Source organism: Rattus norvegicus, chromosome 1, assembly GCF_021556685.1.
Source record: "Rattus norvegicus strain SHRSP/BbbUtx chromosome 1, alternate assembly SHRSP_T2T, whole genome shotgun sequence".
Taxonomy (NCBI): domain Eukaryota; kingdom Metazoa; phylum Chordata; class Mammalia; order Rodentia; family Muridae; genus Rattus; species Rattus norvegicus.
Window position 1 is genome coordinate 194574509 of NC_141534.1, and position 13029 is coordinate 194587537.

At 58.0% G+C, this 13029-nt stretch overlaps 3 protein-coding genes and 1 pseudogene across 16 annotated transcripts; 1 reads left to right on the plus strand and 3 right to left on the minus strand.

The window, feature by feature from the left end:
• Nucleotides 1-333: 333 nt before the first annotated feature.
• Nucleotides 334-2690, minus strand: Pagr1 (Paxip1-associated glutamate-rich protein 1). 2 transcript variants are annotated; one of them, NM_001393856.1, is given in 4 exon segments: nt 334-443; nt 474-823; nt 1551-1633; nt 1794-2690. In NM_001393856.1, coding segments are annotated over 3 exon segments (762 nt in total). In that variant the 5' UTR covers nt 2273-2690; the 3' UTR covers nt 334-443; nt 474-623.
• On the minus strand, nt 2456-6566 carry Prrt2 (proline-rich transmembrane protein 2). 3 transcript variants are annotated; one of them, XM_087572198.1, is made up of 4 exons: nt 6357-6566; nt 4733-5687; nt 4241-4373; nt 2456-2719 (listed from the first exon to the last, which is right to left on the minus strand). In XM_087572198.1, the coding sequence occupies exons 2-4, from the start codon at nt 5621-5623 to the stop codon at nt 2637-2639; spliced, it is 1107 nt and encodes a 368-aa protein (XP_087428324.1). In that variant the 5' UTR covers nt 5624-5687; nt 6357-6566; the 3' UTR covers nt 2456-2636.
• Nucleotides 5672-8528, plus strand: LOC148007815 (uncharacterized; annotated as a pseudogene).
• Maz (MYC associated zinc finger protein) lies at nt 7422-12680 on the minus strand. Of its 11 annotated transcripts, none has more exons than XM_087593398.1 (7): nt 12260-12680; nt 11543-11605; nt 10619-11469; nt 10175-10238; nt 9739-9910; nt 8768-8992; nt 7422-8455 (listed from the first exon to the last, which is right to left on the minus strand). In XM_087593398.1, the coding sequence occupies exons 1-6, from the start codon at nt 12293-12295 to the stop codon at nt 8790-8792; spliced, it is 1389 nt and encodes a 462-aa protein (XP_087449524.1). In that variant the 5' UTR covers nt 12296-12680; the 3' UTR covers nt 7422-8455; nt 8768-8789.
• Nucleotides 12681-13029: the final 349 nt, after the last annotated feature.

Below are 13029 nucleotides of genomic sequence, written 5' to 3' on the forward strand. Positions count from 1 at the left end.
CTTCCCTAAAGGGCTGGGCCGGCAGGGGCGGAGCTTGGGTATTTAAAGGGCCCTGCAACTGGATCTTTTCCTCCTTCAGGATGCACTGAAGACACAGCAGCTAGGTTCATACTCCCAGACTGGCGATTTCTGCTTCAGTGCTAACTGGTGGGGTTGGATGAGTCTAGGAAATCAGAGGACCTGGTGGGGGGGGCAGGGGGGTTGGGGTAAGGGGGAGGTGTTAGATGATGGCTGGCTGCACCTCTGCCTCATCTGGCTTCAGTATATCACTGTGGAGGGATACAGTTCTGCCTCTGCCCAAGTAAGAACATGTGCTTGGGTTGAGCGGCAGTCTCTCCTCTGAAAAGATCATCAGGCATCTTTTATTAGATTCAGCATATCCAGCTCAAAACTGTAAACAGACACTAAACAACAACAACAACAACAACAACACACACACGCGCGCACACACACACACACACACACACACACACACACACACACACACACACACACACACACACTCTCCTGCAAGGCACTGCGCTGGGAGCTTGAGGCTTTTTCTGTTACAAGAGCCTGGGATGGGAAAGGCCGGCCATGCTCAGCACAAAACAGTCTGCACCTGTAGGCCAGAGCAGCAACAGTCAGTACTTTCGCTGCCTGGGAAAGAGACTATTTCCTGAGGATCGGAGTGGAGGGCTGGCAGGGCTGGGGCCTTCTGAGTCTAAGCTGAAGAGGTCTCTCCCGGTCCGAAGGATCTGCTCCTCTAGTTTCTTATGTCGCTTCATGTCTGAGAGGACTTTATCCAGACGCGCCTCCCGTTTCTGGCTCCGGGCTGAGCTTCCTAAGAAGGTAGGAAATGTGACACCATTAAGCCAGTGAGCATCCCCAAGCCCCTACACGTAGAGATCTTGTTAAATACATACTTTTTAGGCCTGGGGAGCACAGAGAAGCAAATGTTGAGGTTTGGGCCACACACAGGATGGCTGATATTAAGCTAAGATACCCATAATGCAATGGCTGGGGAACATAGCCATCAAGTGCAAAGGTCCTGGGGCAGGAGGCAGATTTATTCTGAGTACAGGGCACTGGGGCAGAGGCACTGGACATGCTCTTCCCTGTGATGGAATCCTCTGGAGGAGTACAAGCAGAGAAAAGACAAGACTTCACTTAGAAGGACTACTCTGGTTGCTAAGACCAGGACTGCGGATACTAGTTAGAACTGTGAAAAGTGTCAACAAGAGAAATCGAAGGTGGAACTGTAGAAGTGGAGCTAATTAATGCAACTTGCTGTTGGCTTAACCAGCTGGGAGAGAGCTCAAGAATGATTCTGAAAGTAAACTCTAGAAAGGCGACGGGCTGGGATGTCAGGAGATCTTGGACTTTTGGGAAGGTTTGTGGGTCTCTGACAGAAAAGTATAGCATTGACCTAAGTCAGAAATAGGCTGCCACTGTGTGAATGCTCCATCTTGCATGACGGCAGAAATCAGCCAAGGCCTCAGACCAGCCCTCTTCTGAGGTAACTAAAAGAGGCCCTTTACTTCCCCTCAATTCTTCCCTCTCATTCCTACCTGGTGTACGTCTTCTGTCAATCAGTGAGTCCTTGGGTGTCACTGGCTCATCATCAAAGTCAAACTCTGTAGGCATGTGCGGCCTGAAACAGGGTGGACAGAAAGCGAAGGGTGAGAGAAGCTCTCCCAAACACCTGCTGGCATACCCCAGCCCGCTGCCTCTCCCTTTCCTGCTCTCCCCTCCCTCCAGTTTCAGTGTTCAAGAGAGAAGTCCCGTGAATAATGTGTAAAGCATGGCCTCACTTTTCCTCCTCCTCCTCTTTGGCCTCTGGCTCCTCATCTGATCTCTCCTCTTCACTCTGGGCCTCAGGAGTAGGCGGCCGGCGGGGTAGGATCTCCGCTTGAAGCTCCAGAGTACCTTGGGTAGCCAGCAGTTCATAGAGCCGCTGGATTTCGGAGGGTGGGGGCATCCAGGACTGCCCATTGGCCGGCAGCTCCACCTCCTCGTCGCTGCAGGGCACGCACCAGTCTTCGGATTCTCCCTCGGCACGCTCGTCGCTCACAGCGCTGGAAGCTTCTAGTGCCTCCTCAGCCCTGGATGCCTCACGCCCGGCCTCCTCCTGACTGCCTTTCCCCTCTTCCTCGGCCTTACTAGCCGAGACAGAGGGACCGCCAGTGTCCTCCACCGCCAGAGCCTGGAGGCCGGAAGTCACTTCCCCTTCTTCAGACAGAGGCGCCGCTGTGCTGCCTGCAATGGTTCCATGGCCCAGGGCAAGGGACATAGAGTACTAGAGAAGAGCCCAGCAATATAGGAGACTCTGGAGTACCAAACCAGGGTGCCTCACCCAAAAGGCTTTAGATCCAGTGGGGGTCTAAGAAATCACCAACGAGGCAGTCCAACAACTGACTGCGGCCAGAGCACGGTCCCCAGGAGGGGGCGCTCAGGTCCCTGCTAGGACAGACCCCACCCCACGGATCCAGAATTCTGCCGTTCCCAGGGACCGGCAGGAGACACGCTCGGAGCTGGAAAGGGAAGGGCCTGCTTTCTCGCTTTCACATCGCCTTCTCCATCACCTGGATGGAAGCCATTTTTTTAAACCCGGCAAACCTAGTTCGCGTCTACTCAGCAGCGGTACAAACCTGGAGCTAAAACCCGCCTCCCTGGCTGCGCAGGATCGCAGTACGCAGGCGCAGAGAAATGGCGCGCGGAGGCTCCGTGGTAGTCAAAACTACTTGGAAGGGAAAAAAAAAAAAAAGAGAGACCACTTGCGCATGCGCAATGAGGCCCTCAGGCATCACTAACTTCGGCCCATACTAAAGATGGCCACTGCGGCAGCGCATGCGTATTCCGTTCACTAGGGCCTGCCAGAAAGCAGTACCTTGACTCTGCAAACCAACACAGGGACCAACTGAGGCCAGTCTCATGCATTCTCTGTTTATTAGTGTTTAAGACTCATGCAGCATTCAGCATACAAAAAGGGAGACTCAGTTTTATTTTTTTAAAGGAATTTTAGTTTTCCCCCCAACTTTTTTTAAAGAAAGAAAACAAACAAACAAAAAAAAAAAAACACCGACCAACTCCGAAATGCATCGCAGCTGGCTCTCTGCCTCCTCAGTGGGCTGTGGCGTGCAACAAACCTCCCTCGTCCTCTTAGAGAATATTACAGAGCTCGCGCCCTTCCCTTGCTCCCTGCAGTTGAGAACTTTGGTCCTTTTTAAATTTTTTTTAAAATTCTACTGTTTACAAAGCACATAAATGGACCTTCGAGAAACTCTTGAGGTTAAAAAGCCCAAATGGGCAGGTCAATTTAGGCTGACTCTTCAGCCACAGCTATACCCCTTCCTCCCCTGAATGTTCAGAACCAGGACTCCCACTCTTGTGCAAGTACCCCAGGTGAGGTCTGGCTTGCCAGCTTTGCGACCCAATAGGCACCTTAGGGGTTAGGGTGGGGGTATGATCTGGGCCTGGGTGGTCCCCAGTAGAGAACAGTCAGAGCCCCTAGCTAGGCAGACCTCTCCCCACACCATCCTTCTTCCCTCAGCCTGACCTAAGTACTGCAGGTTTTGCAGACTAAGTGTTGGCAGGAGGGTGAAGACGCTAAGGGAAAGATGAGAAGGGGTCAGGGGATGTGGCAAGGGGAAAGAATGTTAGGGAAGGGAAGAAAGGGATGGGTTAGATACCAAGACAATGAAAGTTGGGAGGTCAGGGTTAATTAAGGTTCAGAGGATTCCAGGGGCAGGGAGAAGTGCAAGGAGGCTGGGAGGGATGCGGAGGTGCAGAGTACAATTTAGATGTTCAGGGAGGCGTCCAGAAGTGCAGAGGGGTTTTCAGAGTGCAGGACTAGGGGGGTCAAGAGGCAGGAGGGGAGATCTGCAGGCAAAAGTGCAGGGAGAAAGGAAGCCTACGGCTGGCAGAGGAGCCTGGCAGGATGCAGGAGTAGGGAAGAAGCTGTAAACAAGGCCCGCTCAGGCTCCCTCAGTCCCTAGGGGTGGGGGCCAGGGCCATGGACTGGGATTCTCCCAGGATTGGGATGGACCCAAGACAGCTCCCAACAGGAAGAAAAGTCTTGGAATGCAGGGCAGAGCCCCTCACTTATACACTGTGGGAGAGGAGAGGGAAAGACAGACAGGGAGGAAGGAAGAGACAAAGGAATAGGGAGGACAGACAGGAGAGAGCAGGGTCAGGGGTTAGTAAAGCTGCCCTTGTCAACCCTCCACACCTCCCCTTCCTGTCCCCGACCCCCACTCACCGCCTAAGTTGATGACGCAGGAGGCGATGATGATGAGGACCCCCCCAACCAGCGCCACGATGCTTAAGAGCTTGGCTACTCGACCCAGACGTTGAGCCCCATCCACGTCCCCCTGTTGCAGGCTGTTCCGGGACTGGGGTGAGGGTGAGGGGTTTGGAGGTATCATGGCCCAGGTCAGCAGGAGCCAGCCCAGCAGGGATCAGGTGAGAGTCCAGAGGGAAGACAGCCCCATTGGATTAAGGAAGGAGAATTGGGGATGCAGGAGGAAATGGGTACAGGTCAGCAAGATTATATGAAACATCTGTTTCCCTCCCACTTGAAGGGCAGTAGTGCCTTGGAGGGTTAGGTGAGAGGCAAGCAAAGGCCTGGCAATTGGAAAAGTGGGATCCATGCAGAGAGGTGAGGGAAGGTGTCGTTACTGGGGCTCTGGGCTGACACTGGCAGGAAGCTGGGAGCCATAGTACACTTGGGCCGGGGTCCCTTGGAGCTCACCATGACGGCATAAGCGAAGGCCACAATGTTGACAGGCCACATGGGGCAGAAGCAGGACAGGATGGCAAGGATGATATAGTCCCGAGGTTTCTGGGTGCCTTCACCCCCTTCCACCCCAGGACCTGCCAGCTGGGAGCTGGGATGACGGCTTAGGCTACCTCGAGGAGATCCTGGATGCCCACCATGAGCCCTTCCTATTCTGTCTTCCTCAACCAGCTTCTGCAGCACACGGGGGGGTGCCCCATTGGCTGGGGGTGTTTTAGTTGAGGGTGGTGAGTGAGGCTGGGGGGCTGGGCCCTCTTCCCCATCACCAGCCTGAAGGGGAACCACTGCTCCATTTTCTTGTTTTTCCCCTGTACTTTCTGTCAGGACCTCTGTGGTAGGGTTCTCTTGGGTGGGGGGCTCTGCCTGAAGGGGTGGTTTAGGAGGAGGCTGGGAAGTTGGCTGAGGGTCTGACTGGGTATTTAGCTGCAAAGCCTGCTCTGAGGTTGGCTCAGGAGGGGCTGCAGACTGCTGCTCAGCCCCTTGCTCTGCTGTAGCCTCTCTGTTCACCTCTGGTCTGGATGCCGGCTCTTGGCATGCCTCTTTGGGGCTGGGGCAGGTTTTGGAGTCTTCTCCTGGGTTTACACTGAGGTCTGTGGCCTGGACTGTTTCTGGGGTTTCAACTGGGGTCTCTGTGGTTTCTGGTGCCAGCTCAGCCTTAGGCCCTGAGTCCACAGGGGCTGCAGTGGTGTCTGGGCCTGACTGAAGGGCCTCTGGCTGGTCTAGGTTCTCTGCTACAACCTGGACAGGACCCAGTCCTTCTTCAGAATGCCTGGGACCTTCTGAGTGGGTGTTGGAACTGTCTTCTACCCCCTTCATCTCAGAGACCTCAGAGCTACTGGCTGCCATCTTAGAGAAGAGAGATGGGAGAGGGCCGGTGGGGAAGAGAAAACAGCAATGACAGTAGCAAATCCTGGAAAAGGAGGAGACAGGCTTGGTGAGGAGGGAAGAAGGTCTCCCATCACCACAGGCCCAAGAGGGCTAGGATTCTGATTTAAGGCTAGCCTGTACTGTCCCTTGGGAGAGGAGGAAAAGTTGGGGTTTCCTTTGCTTTAAGGTGGGACACCCTCGGGTGGAGAAGTGTTCTGCTTAAAGTCTGCTTGGAGAGTCATGGGGAGATAAACCCTTTTCTAAACAGAACTGCTCTTGGGTCTGTTTCTAGATCCATCCAACACACCCAACAAGACCCAGACTCTCAGCTCCCAACTCAAAGGTGCATCAGAACATCAAAATCTGTGCATGCACCAGATACTCCAACAGGCAGACGGACAGAGGACCCACACACTCTGTTCCTTTTGTACCCTTCCCTCCTCTCTGAGCACCACCTGAGAAGTGCAGCAGGTTTTTCTACTGCGTATTTGGGTTCAAATGCCCGTCTGCCTCCTCCCAGTCCCTTCTTGGGGAGACCCAGTATCTTGTGCATACCTTCTCAGCCCTTCTTTTAGGGGTTCCCTTGTTGCTTTCAGCAGAGGCCAAGGGGGAGGGGATCTTCTCCTGATGGTACGACGCACCCAGCACCACCCTCTAGTTCGCCTGGCACCTGCATTCCCATGCCACCCAGCTGTCTGTCGTCCACACCTACCAGCAGTCTCAGTTCGTTCCAGTCTCATCCGTGGCCAGCCTCGGGACTGCTCCTGCGTCCCGCCGCCGCCGCCGCCGCCGCTGCTGCAGCAGCCGCAGACCGGGGAGGGAACAAGTCTGTGAGCAATGAAGGGAGGTGGCGGGTCTCCCCTCCTCTCTCCTCCGGGTTTGCTCGGCCCTTCTTTTCTGGTCCCCTCCCTTAAGCTCCACTGCTGCCGCGCCGCCCCCGCCCCTAGCACGCCTCCTGCCCCTCCCGATAGCCCAAGGGAACCTCGTGCCAGGCCCCGTGTTACCTGGGTAACCGGCCCCGGGACCACTCGTGCCCCCTCCCTGCCCTTTCTCGCCCCCTCCCTGCCTTTTCTCACGCGCACCTCCTGGTGGGGCACCCCCTTCCTAAGTCCTCGGCCCCTCCCGCCAACGGTCACCGGGGGATCCTGGCAGAGACGTAGGTTTGCGAAGAGTTGGACCAGTGAGGATTGGGTGGGTTAAGCAAACAGGTCTAAGTTTGGGGCGGTTGCAGGGAACTGCGTGGGGTTTCACAAGGGAGCCTGCAGAACTGAAGCCGTCCTTACTCCTGGAAAGCAGCAGCAGCAGTGCGTGATGAAAGCTTAAGGGTCTTTGTAAAGGTCTGAGCAAAGCCCAGAAAAGGGAATTCCAGAAAGCTAGAAACAGCTAGGGCAAGCAGTCCATGGCCATCACAGCGGGACCCCAATGCAGTTTACTGAACCCTGCCTGTAACAACCATGGGCCCTGGGGTCTACATATGCAGGCATTTGGAGGGGCATCTGTGCAGCTTGGTACGGGGTTGTGGACAGGGCAGCATCAATAACTAGCTTAGGCACCCCAAATCTCAAGTGGGTATTCCCTGAAGACCTGGAGTTTGCTCTCCACAACGTCTGTATTGTTGGATCTACCCTAAATTCGTGTTGTACTGCAGCTATCACTTTGCAGGGCAAGAAAGGTTGGGACTAAGATCAAGGCTAACAAAAAACCCCTTCCTCTCCCTAGAAGAGGTGAGGCACACACACATCAGGGGCTTGACGAAGATAACACAGGAACCCAGAGACAAGTTTTTATTTAAAATTTATTGTAATGGGGTCTGCGCAAAAGGAGGGAGGGGAGAGTGGGGAACATGCAAGGGACACAGGAACACGATGTCATGGCCAGGGCCATATCTTCTGTTGTGGGAAAGAGGAAGAAAAGACCAGGGCTGGAGCTGGGGTGGAAGAGGGAAGGGGAAGACACTATGGCTGCATTCCCCCACCCCCAGGAAGCACCTCTTATTCCCTGGCTCCCCTCCTTTACCCTGGCCCCCTAAGATTCTCTTGTTCTGCCTCTGGCCCTAGTGGCTCCTTCTGATGCTCCCCTTGGCTTTTCCCTGGACAGATACTCCAGTAGGATGCTTGGGGTTTAACCACACAACCTTACTCAAAGTATCCCTCTGCCTTCCCTGCTTCTGCCCCTCAACACCACCTTCTCTCTTTTCTGGGACAGAATCTTAATTCCCCTCCTCTCTCTCCTCCCTACCCCTGGGAAAAAAACAACAACAAAAAAAGAAAGCACCAACTCCCCAGGAAGGGGCAGCAGACAGTAGGGGAGGGGACAGGAGGAGAGCACAGGACCTTCTAAGGAAAGGCTCACAAATCCCTGGGAGGAAAGGCAAGGGCTTAAAGGTTGAGGGCAGTGGCTGCTGCTGTCCTCTGCCACCCCTGCTCACTGTCCAGGGGACTTCAACACAACTCAGGGGACAGGTGTTTGTAGGGTCAGCTCTGATAGGGAGAAGAAAGGAGCAGGAGAAACATCGTTAAAACCTAGTGAATTCCTTCTTCCTCCTCTCCGTCTGGAGGCTCCTTGGTTGATGACGTGAGGAAGTTGGTGGGAAGAGGAGACTGTACCAAGAGAGCTTTCCTCTGCTCTCCCCTGTCCTCCATCAACTTGGAGCTCACCAAGGCTGGGAGGGAAGTGGCTGAGAGCTCACTGGTACCCCCTCTGCCCCAGAGAGGGTGCCCACAGCTGTGGGAGGGGCTGCCACCACTGCTGCTGCTGCCGCTGCTGCTGCTGCTGCTGCTGCCGCTGCCATTGGACAAACCTCACCAGTACCTACAATAAGAAACACCAAGGATCACAGCACAACCTAAATGGCAAGAAACATACTTCATACCCCAGACTTTTCAACTATTTCCCTACTTCCCCTGGGACACAGCCGTTACTTCCTATCAGGTCCCCAGAGGCTTTGGCCTGCCTGCTTACCCAGACAGAGCATGTCCATACTGCCCTCTCTGGACCCCAAGTCTCCCTAATCTGAGTGACAGACTGGCATCCCTGGCCTTCCTGAGATCCCCTATTGGGCCCTTTGCGTTCCCTTGTCCCACACATCCCATCCTGCCCCCCCAGCCATGTCCCACACCTTGCCTGGTGGGTGCAGGGGTCCCCCTCAGCAGGTAGGCTGTGGCTGGGGGGCATCTCCCGGGATAGGAGGGGCGGCCCCCCCCAGATGGGTCTGCATGTGGCCGGCCAGCTGGGCAGGGGTCTTGCAGTGCACGCTGCACAGCTTGCACAGGATGCGGTCAGCCCGCGGGGCCTGGAGCCCATGGTCCTTCACCGCGTGGATGCGCAGGTATGCTGCTGTGGTGAAGCCTATGGGGGGGGGTGGGGGTGGGATGCGGGTTTGGGGTCAGCCTGGTGGAGACCCCGGAGACAGGGCTGTTCTCCTAGGCTGGGGACACCCTCCTCATGTGGCACTGTCCTCCTCCCACCACATCCTTGGTAGGCTGGGGCCAACTACTCCAGTGGAACATAGCCTTTCCCTGAGCTTGGGGCCTGTTCCGAGTGGTACCCATTTCTTAACCCTTAATACCTACAGAGACCTTCCCCCATGACAGCACGCTGTTGCCTAGCTTTCTAAAGGGCTGACTCTCAGTAGAGACGGCTGTGTCCCCCCATCCAGTGCCCCAGTCTCAGCTCCTTTAGTAAATAACCACATTGAAAACAGGTTCTGTTACTGGGTAGGGCTTGTTACACCCATGCTCATCTACTCCACCTGCCCCAAGAGTTGGAGACAAGAACTTGTGGCTGCAAAGTTGAAACCCTGGGGACAGGCTTTTTGGTGATTTCTTTCTCAAAGCAACCGCGTCCCACTTCATTTTCCCCAAGCACACCCAAGAGGCTGAGTTTCTGGTGGACAGCCTCCTGTGAGCCATGGTACTTAATTTAGTGATGTTCAGTTGCTTCCAATGGTGTTGTGCTTGCTTCTTAAAGGGTTCTCTACACGCCACGAGCTCTTGGCTGCAGCACCCTTGACCCAAATCAGTGAAAAAACCAACAGCTCTGTGCCCACCCAACCCCACTTTATCCCTGCCCTCCTAGCATCCCTTAGCATGTACCTTTGTTGCAGAGCTCACAGACATGGTGAGGGCCCTGGCTGTGCACCTTCATGTGGTCCGAAATATAAGCTGAGCTCAGCATCTTGCCACACACATGACATGGCACCTTCTCCTCGTGTCGTACTGTGTGCGCTCGGAGTCGATCCTTCGTAGCAAAAGCTGCCTCACATTTCTGGGGGGGAGGGTGTGGGGGGTCACAGGAGAGTTAAAGCTTCGGGGAGTAGAGAGAAGGGAGCAAGATAAAGGGATCAGAGCCTTGGGGATCTTTGATCTGTAGGAAATGGGCGTGAGATGACCAGGCCTTGAAGAAGAAATGTGAAAATGGAGTGAAGAGGCAAAAAGAGAGAGAAAAAGGGGGTCTGAGAGGCTGAACCCACACAGCTACAATGAGGATCAAAATCATGAAAACCAGGACAGGAGGAAGCGGGCTTCCTACCTCACATTTGAAGGGCCGCTCTGTAGAGTGCACTTGTCTGACGTGACTGTTGAGGTGATCCGGCCTAAGGACATGTTGAGGTGGGAGGGGGCGTGTGTTAGGGCTAAGGCTACAAGGTGAGGTGTGCCTCAAATCTACTTAGGTTCCTCCAAAATTCCTTTCCAAAGTCCCAGCGTTTCCCCACAGCTTCAGTCCTCAGGCAGGAGAGCTCTCAAACCAAGATTCCTCTTCTGCCCAGAGGCTACTTTCCTTCAGCCCAAAGACCCACCTCTTCTACAAAAGTACCACCCCCTGTTCCTAATAACCACGAGGCTCACTTCCCTCCTCCCTGGGAGTGGTGCCTGTCCCCAGGAACGGGAGCCGCCTCCCCACCAGCCAAAGATAGGCCACCTTGTTGCCCTCCCCCCACCATCGGCCTAGTGGGCAGCCGAGGCCCCTGCACACCGGGAGAAGCTCTTGCCACAGTGGGAGCAGTTGTAGGGCTTGTGCACAGCGCCGTCATGTGAGCGCACGTGGTAACTCATGCGGTCCTTGCGCTTGAAGCGCTGCTGGCACACAGGGCACTGGTAGGGCTTCTCGTCCGAATGCGACAGCTTATGTCGGTTCAGGTGGTAGACGTCGCGGAAGGCCTTGCCGCACATCTCACAGGCGTGATTCTTCCGGATGCGCTTTCCAGAGGCAGTCGTGGTCACAACACCACCAGCCGCCACCGCGGCCGTGCCGCCGCCAGCCCCGGCTTCTCCCCCACCCCCGCTGGCCCCGCTCAGCTGGGGGACGCTCAAGAGGCTCAGGGGCACCATCGTGGGCATCTTCATAGCACCCGAGGGGACCCGGCCAGCCTTGGCTCCTGTGTGGATGGCTTCGTGCCTTCGGAGGTTGTAGCCGTTCTTGAACTCCTTGGCGCACAAAGCGCAAATGTAGGGCCCCTTGCTCTTTGTCTTCTTCTCCAAGACAGATGCAACCGGGGCCACAGCGACCGTCGAGGTTGGGGCGACAACAGCGGTGGCAGCCGCTGCGGCGATAGTGGCAGCCGCGGCGGGGGGCGCGGCCTCGGCGGCTGGTGCGGATACGGCAGGGGGTGGTGGAGGAGGCGCCGGAGGCTGCTTCAGGGCCGCTGTGTCCACTGTGGAGGCGGCAGCAGGGGCCGGGGGTGCAGTAACCACTGCAGCGGCAGCAGCCGCAGCAGCTGCAGCCGCTGCGGCTGATTCTTGCGCGGCGGCGAGAACCGGGAGCAAGTCCACTTGGAGGGGCTCGGCCGCCGGGGCCTGGGGCGTGGGTGGGGGCGCTGGCGCGGCCTGCGGAGACAAGGCGCCGTGTGGGCCGCGGTCGCTGGTCGGCGCCTGCCCGCCCGGCCCGGCCCCTACTCACCTGGAATGGACTCTGGGCGCAGCCCTGGGAGGCAAAGAAGCGGGACTGGAGCTCAGCCCCGACCTGCAGGGGGTTCTGGGCGTGACCCTGAGGTGGCGGGAAGGAGTTCATGAGGCCGCCCACCCCCCGGGAGTCCAGGCCCAGCACGGGGAAGGGGGGGGCCAGCAGCGTGCAAGGGAACACGGGGAACATGGCCTCGGCCACAGTGGGGCCCCCGGTGCTCAGCGGGAGCCGGGGGCACGGGCCGCGCGGGGCCCGGGCTCGGGGCGCCGCCCCCGGCCGGCCGGGTTGGGCCGAGCCGAACGCATGGCCCGAGGGCCGCCCCGCCGCCCGCGCACCCCGGCCGGCGGGAGGGAGGGAAGGAGGGCGTCTTGTGGGGCGCGGAGCGCGGCGGCGGAGGCGACGCCCCCTGGGTGGGGGCGAGAGGCCCCGCGGGGCCGAGGGCCGGGGCCGGGGGCGGGGGCCCGGGCGGCGGCGGCGGTGGTGGCGGCAGTTGGAGCCTGGCGGGGCGGGGTGGGGGGAGCGAGGGAGCAGCTTCGGCCCCCGCCGCGCGCGCGCGCCCAGCCGGCGCCTCGGGGAGGGCGGGGGAGGGCGCGAGGGAGGGAGGGGGACAGCTGCGCGCGCACCGGGCGCGCGGAGGGGGTGTGGGACAGGAGGGAGGGCGGGCAGGAGGGGGTGTGGGAGGGGGGGCAGGGGCGGGGGGGCGGGGGTTGTTACCTGGAAGATGAAGCTGCTCCAGTTGCTGGGATCCATGGCGGAGGGAGGAGGGAGGTGGCTCGCGCTCACCCCGGGGCGGGAGGAGGCAGCGGTGGGGGAGGGGGGACCCGGGGAGGAGGCGCGCAAGGAGGGAGGGGGGAGGAGGGTGGGGGAGCGGAGCACACTGCGCGCCGGAGGGCGGGCGGGGGGCGCGAGGACACACAAGAGGCTGGAGCGGGCGCGAGCGCGAGTGCGCGCGGGGCCAGCGGGAGGGGGAAGTACAGGAGGGACTCTAGAGGGCGGAGGGACGGGGTAGCCACCCAGCAGCCCTAGCCGCCCCGAGCGCGAGACCCCCGAGACGGTTGCTGATTGGCTGGCGATGGTGCAGGTGGTGGGCGCGCGGGAGACTAGGCGGCTTCTCTTCCCCCACTTGAACGATTCCACCCCCCACTTCCCTCCGCCAGCGGCCGTTATTTCGCGCGCACGCGCACATAACACGGACGTCGTCGCTGAGCGGGAGAATGGGGAGCGCGCCGAGGGAGTACAGCGGGGCGGGGCTAACTCAAAGCGCGTGCTCGCTTAACGGTCGCTGTGCTTAAGCTTTCCGCTTCAGCTTTTTGATTCTTCTAGGCCACCGTCCCCTCCCCAATCCAGTGTTTTATTTACAATCTTGGCCTAGTTTGGGGGTTCCCCAAACATGGCGCCAATGGGTGTCCCGCAGAGCTTGATCCTGACCCCCAAGGTAGTTATAGGTTCTCCCTACAGCCCTGCCATCAAAAATCAGGCTCAAG